Below are 11,338 nucleotides of genomic sequence, written 5' to 3'. Positions count from 1 at the left end.
GAAGAGCGTAAGTTCAGCGGGTACAGTCAAATATAAATTTATATGATCTGTTGTAACCCTGCTCAAACTCTTCCCAACAACTTCTAATCAGGAAAGAAGCCACCTATCTTTTTTTGAAAGAAAAAGCACATTTTATTTACAATCTTCTCATACAGACACGGTGCCTCCAGAATTGTAAGCAGAAGAACTACAGAAAATTTGCAGCTTGTTCCTATCTTTGCTGTAACCGAGTATGTGACAATGCACCACCGATGTAAATTGCACAGCGTGCACACCGAGAAGTGCAACAGCAGGCTCTGTCAGCCCTGGATTCGTGGATCCAGACCAAAAAGGATGAGATAGCAAAATGCACACATGGACAATGGGCCTGAAATAAATCCCCAGTTACTGTACAGGGAGCTTTCTTTAAATCTATACCTGCTCTGCTTCCCTAGTGGGATGCTAAAAGATGTACGGCAGGATTAAATAAAATACGGTCCTAACAAAAAAAATAAATATATTGGGTACTTCCATAGGAAGTACTGTGAAGATTGCTCTGTTTTGCACAGCAGACCTAGAGGAGAAAAGATCTTTGCAATTCAGATGTCCATCTGGATGTCCCCCTGCTATGCATTTCCCAATTGACGTGCTCCTGCCAGGGAGCAGAGCACTAAAAATGTGGAAAGCCTGCAGAAACCAGGAGGCACGCGGCCACTTTCAGGCCAGCAGAAGACACTGTGCAGTGGTTTACCTGCTCTGTTTGGGACATCTGAGCTTTGTAGCAGCAGCGGCAAGGCATCCCAGCTGCTATTCTACGCGAAGAGCTCCAACTTTGCATTTTCCTGGAATTTCCCACCAGGAAATGGCAGATGTCAAGGCCAAACAGCATTGCTGTCTGTGCAAAACTGCCTCTTGTTTAGTACCAACACTACAGTTGCTATTGCTTCAGCGGGTACCGGGGAAGGTTTACATGCTTACGTATGTAAGCTTGTGGTCCTTTCACCACCTGAAAAAGCAAAACCAACGATGTCTGGGGGTATCCTCCAAATCTGGGCTTTCATGTGGACAGAGATACTGAATCTCTAGCAAAAATGCAATCAGTATTATGAAATTTATTATTTTATTGATGAATCCTATGGTTGAGGCTAGCGTCAGCATTAATTCCTTTCCAGCTACCAAACTAAAAATAAAATCAGAGGCTGGGACAGCCTCAGGCTTACACCGACAAGTTGACAGATGAATGATCACCTTCATCAGTCAAAAGTCTGAGTATGGGAATTTGTCTATTCCCCATCGATGCGTTTGTCAACGCTGCTCAGCTCTTCATAAGTTATTCGCATCTCCGTTGAAAGATCAATAGAAGTTTCCATCATTTAACAGAAGTTTGTATTAATTTGTCATCACAAGAAATTGCATATCTGGAGAGCACTAAAGTAACAATCATGGGATCTGGATGATCACTTCTTTCAAGGCATTTGTATATCTAGCTGTCGATTCGTATGCCTGAATCCTTGCATCGTTTAAGTATTACTAATGATACATAAGCAGGCAGACTCCAGAAAGGCTTATCTGCTTGCAACGCGCATCTCAACAGCTCAAACACCCTTGGCAAAGAATAGGGCTTCTCACCTGGGAAGAATTACATCTCCCTCCCACCCTCTGCCACCCCAACAGAAAAATATGCTCCACAGCCCCCAAAGCACGCGTAGAAGACAACGCGAATCACTAGTTTCTGAAGAGTCAGCTTGGTTTTCTAGCGGTTAGGGAGACAAACACCAAAGACCTTGCTTATAAGTACTATCGACGACTCGAGTCCTTTTTACTAGAAGAAAAGCAGCTGTGTGAGTATAACTCGGGGGGAGGATCGTAAGCAATTTTAAACAAAGTAGAGTGTAGCAGCTCCACTGAATATGCGGAGGAGTTCACGTATCGAAGGTAAAATGGGCTTTTTTTTCCCCTCAAGACAAATAAAAATGAAAGCAGATTATCAATTGCTACAAGGAAACATGTTATTCCCAAAAGCAGGAATATAGAATAACGATGTTGGAAAATGGCTAAAGGTTAGATTAAACCAGAGCTTTAACATTTTGGAGGCTGCCAGGGTCGCCTCGTGCAGAAAAAGTAACCGTGTCAGACAATGAAGATGATGTTTGGCAGATTTCCCAAGAAAGCACTCACAAGGTAAACTGCATTTCCAAGGTAAAGCTTGCCGGGTGGGTTTGGTACAATTACTGCCATTCCCCTCCCAGCATCACACTATTAAAATTATTTTACTCCCACTTCCTTTGGAAAGCAATAGCAAGTCAAAGCCCCTACTGCTTTCGGCATAGAGGGGAGTTACAGCAGGTTGGTAAACCAGGCAGATGCTGATACTACGCTGCTACAAAAGTAGGCTACCAAAGTGCGAAAAGAAGGGATTTGGAGCAAAATTCTTCCTGCAAAACATGTTTGCATCGCAAACCCTCTGACTTACAAGGTGTTCAGTGACTGGAAAGTATTGCAGGATAAAGGAAGCGGCTGGGTGGCTTTAATGTCTCTTTGAGGTCTGGGAGCCAAAGGGAGAGCAGTGGATAACACCGGCTCCGCTCCCCTTTTATAGGATGGGAGGTAAAGCAGAGCCTGACCCAAGCAGCTGCTCGCTCTGCAGATGTCTGGGTTACACACACAGAGGAAGAAGCAAACGCAGCGTCGAGCTTCTGCAGTTTCGAGTAGAACACTCTCTGGCTTAATACTCTATCCATTTACAAAGAAAACTTTGCAAACGCATCCCTGAATAAGTTATGCAGAAAGCTCGAAAGGTGGTTAATGTGATTCTGGTCACGGCCATCCCATTTCTGAAGTGACGGGGAAATTTAAGCTACATAAAAACACTGACAGCTGCACCAGGGTGTTCCAATAGAAGTACGTAAGTGTATTTAGATACAAAGTGCTGCACACAAATCTGCAAGGGATATGGTCTTCTAAGATATCCTAGGGGAAAAAAAAGAAAAACCAAACCAACCACAAACTTTCAAGAAAAGTTTGTCTTGTATAAAAGACAACGCAGAGTTAGGCACCACGGCTGGATTCTCCGTGAGTTAAAACCTACTGAAGTGGAGGATTTCAGTGCCTGATTTCTTTATTCTCAATTTTGTAAGCATTGACTTTGAGCTGCTCTGGCTGCCAGAGAGGCTTATCCGCTTCCAGTGCAAAGCGCCTGGCGCTTCCTGCATCCTTTACGTCTCCTTAAACCATTAAATATCTTGTACTTGTTAAAAAGACCATCTCGTTTTAGAGTTTTGGGTGTTCCATTCCCCCTGGCCTAAGGAATCATGTGTTTTCCACCAATTTTGTTGCTTGCAAATGTCTTTTTTTTTTTTTGTCCTATTCCCCAGTTTCTCGTCTTGAAAGTCCTTGGAATAAAGAAAGAAAAAGACTTGCTCTGAATACCGTTATCTGCAAATAGAAACACAATCTGGCAGATTCGGGGATGAGGGATAAGGTAAAAACAAAAAGTTCTTCCTCTGCCACAGATGTCAGGGTCTTGGCTTACACATGAAAGGAAGACAACATCTGTTGTACGAAACCTTCCAAAATAACTCTGCCTAATTTCTCACACACCCAGCTACTGTTCAATAATATATACGTGTGTGTATATATATGTATGTATATTATTAAAAAAACCCAGATCACAGGAAAAGAATTGACATTTTGGGAATGTTAACAGCAGAGCTGATATTTTCTGTTAGACACATCACTATTAAGTATTTTTTCCACGAGAAATCAAATGATTCCCCTTAAAACTCAAAGGGAGCAGAGGTATTAGAAAAGGCAAAATCTGCAGCGTCTCGCTCAAAGATCAAATAAACGCACACAACCTTGGCAACATCAATGGTCTTATTTAAGCTGGCGACAAAGAGCTTCAGAAGTGAGATTTCCAAATATTAACACACAGCGCGTCTCAGCCCCGATGACATGTTGACTCCATTCATTGATAACAGCCTGTTTGGTATTGAGCCTGTTTTCCTACAAAACATGAGGGAATCTGCAAAAAACCCCACTCTTTCTGGCACCCCAAGGCCGCAAGAAGCTGCAGGTACCGTGGCTCCTCTGGCAGGAACACGACTCCGAGCATGGCCTTTTGGCCCACTTAGAGTTTCCTCCAGTTTTTAACTTTTTGGCATTATTTGCAATTAATAGGGACCTATTAGTCTACGCACCCTGCTGCTTCAGTACGCCCAAATTCTCCTCCAGCACCAGTGAAAGACAGAGAAAATGAGGGGGGGGGAAGTCACTGGGGTGGCTTCATGTGAACTGTGGATTCCTGCACATCGCAAGAGTCCAGTTCAAGCACCAAAAAGGGACAAAAAAAGGACTAGACCCTGGCCAACACTTGTGGTTTATGACACACTTTGCATCTAAATGAGTTGAGAAATAAATGCCAGTTCTAATGTCAGGGGAAAGTGGCTCTAAAACAGCCAGACCGACCCAATACGCAGCCAAAGACTTTCCATCCCTTCTCATTTGGGCGAATAGCTTGTTTATAACCTAGTTAATATAAGAACAATCCATCTTTATAGAAGCAGATGTGAAATTCTAATACTGTAGTAATTTAACAGCCCATACTTGCCTTACCTGATAAAGCACGTCCTTTTGGTACGGATGTCTTATTCCAAGGTCTCTCACTAAATTAACAAGTGTAGGATCTGCAACCTTATTCTTCTCTAAATCATGAGTAATTCAAATAATTTTTCACGTAAGTTAATAACTAAATAATAAACTGCCCAGTCGCAGCAGCTAATTAATCCAAGGTCGAGCCAGTAACTAGGAACATGTCTTCAATGTTTATTCTGGCTCCAGACCCAAGGTGCCGTTCAGCGAATTTAAATTTTGAAAATTGCAGCATCCATTTTAATAGAGACAAGCCTACACCTCGATCTGGACACCAACCACTGCACTCCCACCTCTTCCATCTCCTTGCTGCTGGCAAAATATTTATCATCCACAAAGTCAGCGTGTCTCCCCGCACTGCTTAACGAGGTGCGGGTGCTTTTCTTAAGATGACAGAGATTGCTTACTCATTTCTTAGCTCAGTGCAGGACGGCTGCCCCCACCGCAACTTCCCGAATTTGCCACTGACCTCTCCATCTTGGAATTGCTTCTTGAGCTGCTTCAGCATGACGGTGAGCTTCTTGGACTGGACCCCGCTGTAGGCCAGCAGCATGCTGCCAAACTGCCGCTCCGTGATCCGCCCCTCCACCGGGTCGTGCCGCTCAAACTGGAAGGGGACATTAAAAAACAAAAAAAAGGGAGATGAAAACAAGATTGTACAGCGGAAAGCTCCGTCCAGGGGAAGGGTGTAAAAAGGCACTGTAATAAAAAATGAACATTGCAGGAAACACTGCTGAGGGAGAAATCCTAATGCATTTGAGTATTCGCTTCCCCCAAGACAGTGTCCCATCCGTAAGTCAACATTTTCCCCTATGTGCTATTCCTTGGACAACCTCTGGAAGAAGTCTTCGTCTCTGGCCCTCCTAGTTTTATCTTGCAGAGGGACAGCGTTTGTAGAGCTGGACTTGACAAGGCAGGATGATTACTTTAACTTGAAACCAAGCTAGTGTCCCCGGGTCTCCAATGGGCTGAAAAGCAAGAGCAAATACTATGGTGTCCTTGACAGGCGCTTCCAGCTTGGACATCTCAATAAGCATCCAAAGAATTTGTCCAATTGATCAAAAATCTGCGCAGGACTGGGCTAAGGTACAAGTGTGTGCTTCGAAATAAGTATATGTAGGAGCATTTCTATGATTGCTATAAAAGGGGATGGTGGTTAAAAAAAAACCACCAAAAAACAGGAAAGAAAAATCCTGCAAAAACTAAGTCTCATGGTAGCTCTTCTCTGCTCCAAGCCCTTTAGAGGTGGATTCAGCATAGGAAGGGTCATGGAGGTCTCCAGACCTCACATTCCCCAGCCCCAGAAAGTTCTTCTTGTCCTAAGTCCCTTCAAGACCCTTACAAACGTGGCTGTGGGGGCCCTGCAGAACTTCCCACTTCAGCAGAGAAAGGTCTTCTCCATTAATCCATCTCTCCAGCACTAGTTTATGTTCTCCTGGCTTTTGCTGCAGGGAAGAGGGAAGAGCAATTCTCCTGAGTTGGGTTTGAGCACCGTGTCTCCGCTAGATGAATAATGCGGATTTCATCTTTTCCCTTTTCCCCTCCACCTCTTTGTGGCTCAACATCAATGTTAAACTTCAGCCGACTTTGGTTTCACAGCTCTCAGCATTCAGGATCCCTTATTTGATTTCCTTCAAATTTATCAGAAAACGTCTGACCTAGACTATAGCTGATCACAAGCCAGAAGATGACATTTAACAACAAAATTAATTTTTAAACTCCAACGGAACAACTCAGTACCACCGACTTGACATTATATTGCTCGACGAGTTAACCATTTCTGCCTCCCCCGCTCTTCATTACACAGCTAACACAAAAAACCAGCAAGGCACCCAACTGAGATCAAGGTGGGGAGATGAAAGCTGGCAGATCCACCGGCCCTGCTTTCAATCTGTGCAGAGCTCCAGACATGGTTGGCTATATACGCTTTTAACATAGACGCTCTTAACTACGCTCTGTAAGAACTAGGCTGTTTGCAAATGAGCTATTACCATTTCCATGGTAATGCCAAGTTGGGGGTAAATATTTTTTAGTTATGAGCACATTGGCTAGACTTCTGCTTTTCCCAGTGGGACACCAAGTGATTCCTACTGCATTTGAAACGCACGAAACGCTAGGGCTGGAGAGGTTTGGATGGACTACGCTGGCAGGAGGCAGCTCCAAACCGGACAAGCACCTTGTGCTTTTGCTTGAGTGGCCCACGCAGTATTTGGGAAAAGAGACAGCACTTTTTACTGTCATCCGATCCTGAGGTTGGGGTTTACTCACAACACAAAACACCGACCTCTCCCCTTCTCGTATGCTGGGGAAAGGAGAGGGAAAACTCATTTGGAGGAAAAGTATGTGTTCTTCATTAAAAAGCAGAGGTAGTCCTTTCTGCCATGTCTGAAGAATGCAAAGAAGTTTTACAGTACCCAAGAGACACAAAAATGCGCAGTCAGTACTGTTTCAAAAGCAGCACCGATGCTTTCTTCTACTATAATATTCCCAATTTCAGCCCTAAAGACACAAACCAGTATTTTTCTACCAACTGCCTTCAAATATCCCAAGTTTCAGCAGAGCACAAGATAGCATCTTTTATTAAAGGATAAGAAACGAGTCCAAATATCTCAAATCAACCTCAAAGTGGTGAATACGGTTAGGAAAGTCTTGAGTCAGCCTGTAAAAGCTCGCCGGTCCTCTCCCCCTGCCCTGTGTTAAGGAGCAGGCACTGTGCATCTCCACAGGGTAACACAAGCAGCAGAGTTTCCTGCAGTCTTGCAGACCGGGAAACAAAAAAGGACCAACTTCTCAGAGTTTTTTTGTAGCTAGGCATTCAGAGAGTGGTCAGATTTGCACTACAGGATGCAAAAAAAAAAAAAAAGACCAGAAAAGAAAAACTAAAATAAAACTTTTCACCTTCATTTTTTTCCTGATGTGCCTCACACAAAGCCTCTTGGTGCCAACTTTAGGATAAGACAGCAGGATTATTCTCCAAACGCCACGCTGAAGAAGTCTTAACAGGAGCACGATGATGAAACACATGGTTTCAGCCCAGCTTTTCTCTTTCTTTCCCATTTTCAGGGTGACCCTGAGATGTTCCAAAGCAACTGGCCCACTGCTGCTGCAGAAGGTCTCGGTGAGCCCTGCAGCTCCTCTCACTCAGACTTTCCCAAATAAAAGACGATAAAACACACCTATGGTTTAAGAATTACCTGGGGAAAGTAGGTACATTAAGAATAAAGCTGTAATTTCCAATCAATGTTTGCAGCAGTGCAGCTGGGAGAGAGGCAGACAAGCATGCTTTAAGCAGGATTACTTGTAAAATTTGATGCAAACTAACTTCTGCATCTCAAATGTCACTATTGAAAACTGATAAATTAAGTTATCTTATTCAGTGGCACCTGTTACTAAACATTTATAGCTAGAGAATAAGCCACGGGGAAAAACATTTCTCCTGTGATTCCCCTTCTCAGCTTCTGGTCCTCAAGATTTTAGGGATTTCCTTGGGGGGAAGCTGCAGCTGGACCGATTCATCTAAATAGCCACACAACAAACTTTTCCCCTAAGAGGTTACCTGATCCACTTGGCACCCACTAATCCTTTTACATTACAAAAGCAAAGCGTACTGGCCCAAAAGTTTCCCCGCAGGTACTACCGGCACTTTTTCAACCATCACTCATGCAAGGAAAGGATGGAGAGAGGTGTAACGAAACACACAAACTCTGGGTTTGGGCAATCTGCTCTAGACCAGGCACCGGGGATGCTTCTGTACTACAGAGAAAATAAAACCCAACAAGAGCTATTGCATCATCTGTCAAAGACATGAGCCAAGGCAGGCGGGGGAAGCCCTTCTGGAGGCAAACCTTTCTACAACGTCTGTTAAAAATAACTCCAATATTCAAGTACAAGGATCTCACCAGCTCTGAGCAGCAGTATCGAAACGTGGAGCACAATGAACATGCTGACGCTTGCAGTTATTTTTGGCATCTTGCAAAGTTTATTGAAAATGAAGTAGAACACCCATCCTGCTGCCGTAGCCGAGTCTTCATCACAGCAGTAGCAAGAGCCTCACCTGCAGCAGACCCACTGCATGACATGAAAGAGCTTTAATCTTTTATCGCACAGTTGGGAGATTGTATTAAAGGACAAAATAAAGATAACACAAACTTAAGATGAAGGAACTAAAATAACGTATTTATACAAGTCTCTTTAAAGTACAAAATCGTCTTGAAACCCTATGAATAAACCAACTCATTCCCCCTCCCTGGGGGCTCCAAGAAGTTCCAATTTTTAATTTCCACGGGTGGTCAATCAGGTGAAGTGATGAGTCAAAACACCATACAAATACTATTCACAAGAAATAAAAAAGGCTGAAAGCCATGAAATTAATGCTTCTTATTCTGGGTTTATCTCACTTTAAAATGATAACCTCTGATATTAAACCAAAACACTCACAGATGCCCAAAGCCAGTTCCTGGCAGCCAAGTGTATGCCCTCCCAAACACAGCCACACAGCGGTGTTCACTGCAAAGGTCAGCCTAGAAAGGGACTGGCAAGCAAGAGCTGGTCAACAACCAGTTTCCAAATTCAAATATAATCACCACTGAACTGAGAAAAAGCAACAAAATCACAGTGATGGGTAAAGAAAGTTCAAAACTTGCCTCCGAGCTAGTGTCAGATACATTTAAATTAATTACAGAAGGGATGAGCGGAGGATGTCATTTAAAGATCATGCAGAGAAAGAAAAATTTGGGTGAGAGAATTCTGCCTGTTTTTTTCTGATATGTTAGCAATTGTGTTTATTCACGAAGAAACTTGGCTTCAAGTGATTTGTGAGTGGAAAAATCTTGATTTCAGCTTTAAAAAAAAAATAAAACAAAACCAAACCAACTACTCCTGACACCCCCTTCCCCACCGCCCAGCCTGGGAGCAGAGGTACCACATCTGTGCTCTTCTGCCTGCTTGAATGTCTCCTGGCCAACAGAACACAGCTCGCCTGTCACCTCCACTTGAAAATGAAGGAGGGTGGAAAGCCTGAAGTAATTCTTCTTTTAATACTTAATGCATCGTCTATGAACAGCGTTCGGTGTTAAAATCCCCCAGATATTTGAAGAGGCAGGAAAAATAGTGTCCTTTCCCAGGTACTCATGACCCTTTGCCGTCATGCATGTAATGGTACTGTACAGGTTATTTTTCCAGTCACCTGGGGGGAAAAAATAAACCCAAACCCCACAAGGATGAGATGCAGGGCAAAGCACACTGAGATTTATTATAAGCAAACAAGTCCTCTGACAGCCTTTTTCCCTTTCATATATCTTAAAGAAAGGAAAAGCACGACCAAGGCAATAGCTCAGCTGGCATCACAGGGCACCAGCCAGGGAAGGATAGAGCAGCTCCCACACGTGACACCCACCATCAGAAAACTGGGGAGGGAATGGGGGTGTGGTGTGGGTCCTACCCCCCTCTGAACCGCAGCCCCAAAATCTATGCACACACCACAGACAGCTTGTGAGTCCAACACCTCCAGAGCAGCTTCCACCTGCAGCCACTTGGTGCCAGCAGTGGATTCTGCATCCGCACACCAGCAAGGATCCAGTAAATAATGAAATATAACACTCTCCAGTGTTCTTCCCGCAAGCCAGGACGCCCGAGATGCTGAACAAATTAGCCTAAAATATCATAGGCGGTATTTTGAAATTCATTAAAAGCCAACGTGACACGCAAGGAAACCAAAGGCGTTTAAGGGAGGGTAAGAAGGCAGGAGAAACGGGACACACAGCACTTCACTCTCCCACTCCCAACCTAACCAAGCGTTGCTAGCCCAGTCCCAGCAGCCAGTTCATATGGAACATTAGGATACTTTCTACAATCATTTAAAAGACTACCCATAATCTTAAACATATGTTAAATACTCCCAACCCACCAAAAAACCCACGCCACCAGACAGGATGAACATCTGCATGTTCCTCTATAAGCCAGAATGTGGGGACACTTCCTTTTAGCTTAGCTTTGTCTGAATAAACAACCCTACTCTCTTTTCAATGCACGGAGGAAAGGTTTCATCACACGAAGAAAGCAGAAGGCCAATAAACAGACAATTTTCTCTCCTTCCACATCCCCTTAATTGCATAACTTTATAGAAAGGCAATACAAGAATCCACCATAAAACAACAGACCCATAATCCCTCCGCTTCCAGACTTCCGTTTTTTTTTTCCCCCCACTAACTCAATCCACCATCTCCTGCAGGAAATCAAATGCTACCTTCTGAGATGCATCCACCCTGAACCAATTCAGAGACACCACCGCAAGAAACATCTTTATTCAAGAAAAAAAAAAAAAAAAAAAAAAAAAAAAAAAAAGAAACCCAACACACTGGAACTTCTTAAAACACAGACACTGGCTTCGTTTCATCTCTCCTGCCACCAGCAGCTGCAAGGCTCATTGCTGGGAAATGAAGCAGCTCGGACGGCTAAGGAGCCATCTGGCATGGGCAGGAGGACCTCCTCTGGGTCCTCCTTAACCACGGAGACGGGGCATGGCAAACACTGCCGCGGACTCGGACCATCCACCTCGTAAACGTAGACTTTTCCAACCTGAGAAACAACGGGGAAACCAGGGAATGTCATTTAAACTGAAGGTTTAGGGTACAAACAGTATCGTATCTCTATGAGCGCAGCCCTGGTGCACCGTACGTCGGGGAGTAAGGGCTGAATTGCCCCTTCCAGT

At 43.9% G+C, this 11,338-nt stretch overlaps 1 protein-coding gene across 1 annotated transcript in view; it reads right to left on the bottom strand.

Moving 5' to 3' along the window:
* LOC104295961 (calcium uptake protein 1, mitochondrial-like) overlaps nucleotides 1–11,205 on the bottom strand; it is a gene marked incomplete at its 5' end in the record, with an annotated part of 22,663 nt that extends 11,458 nt beyond the window's left edge. The window contains 2 exons of the mRNA XM_009895780.1: nucleotides 5,099–5,236; nucleotides 11,080–11,205. Coding sequence (XP_009894082.1) covers nucleotides 5,099–5,236; nucleotides 11,080–11,205 — 264 coding nt within the window. The remainder of the gene's footprint in view (nucleotides 1–5,098; nucleotides 5,237–11,079) is intronic.
* Nucleotides 11,206–11,338: the final 133 nt, after the last annotated feature.

Source organism: Charadrius vociferus, unplaced genomic scaffold, assembly GCF_000708025.1.
Source record: "Charadrius vociferus isolate BGI_N301 unplaced genomic scaffold, ASM70802v2 scaffold1452, whole genome shotgun sequence".
Classification (NCBI taxonomy): domain Eukaryota; kingdom Metazoa; phylum Chordata; class Aves; order Charadriiformes; family Charadriidae; genus Charadrius; species Charadrius vociferus.
Note: the sequence above shows the minus strand (reverse complement) of the source record. Positions and strands in the feature narration are given on the sequence as shown.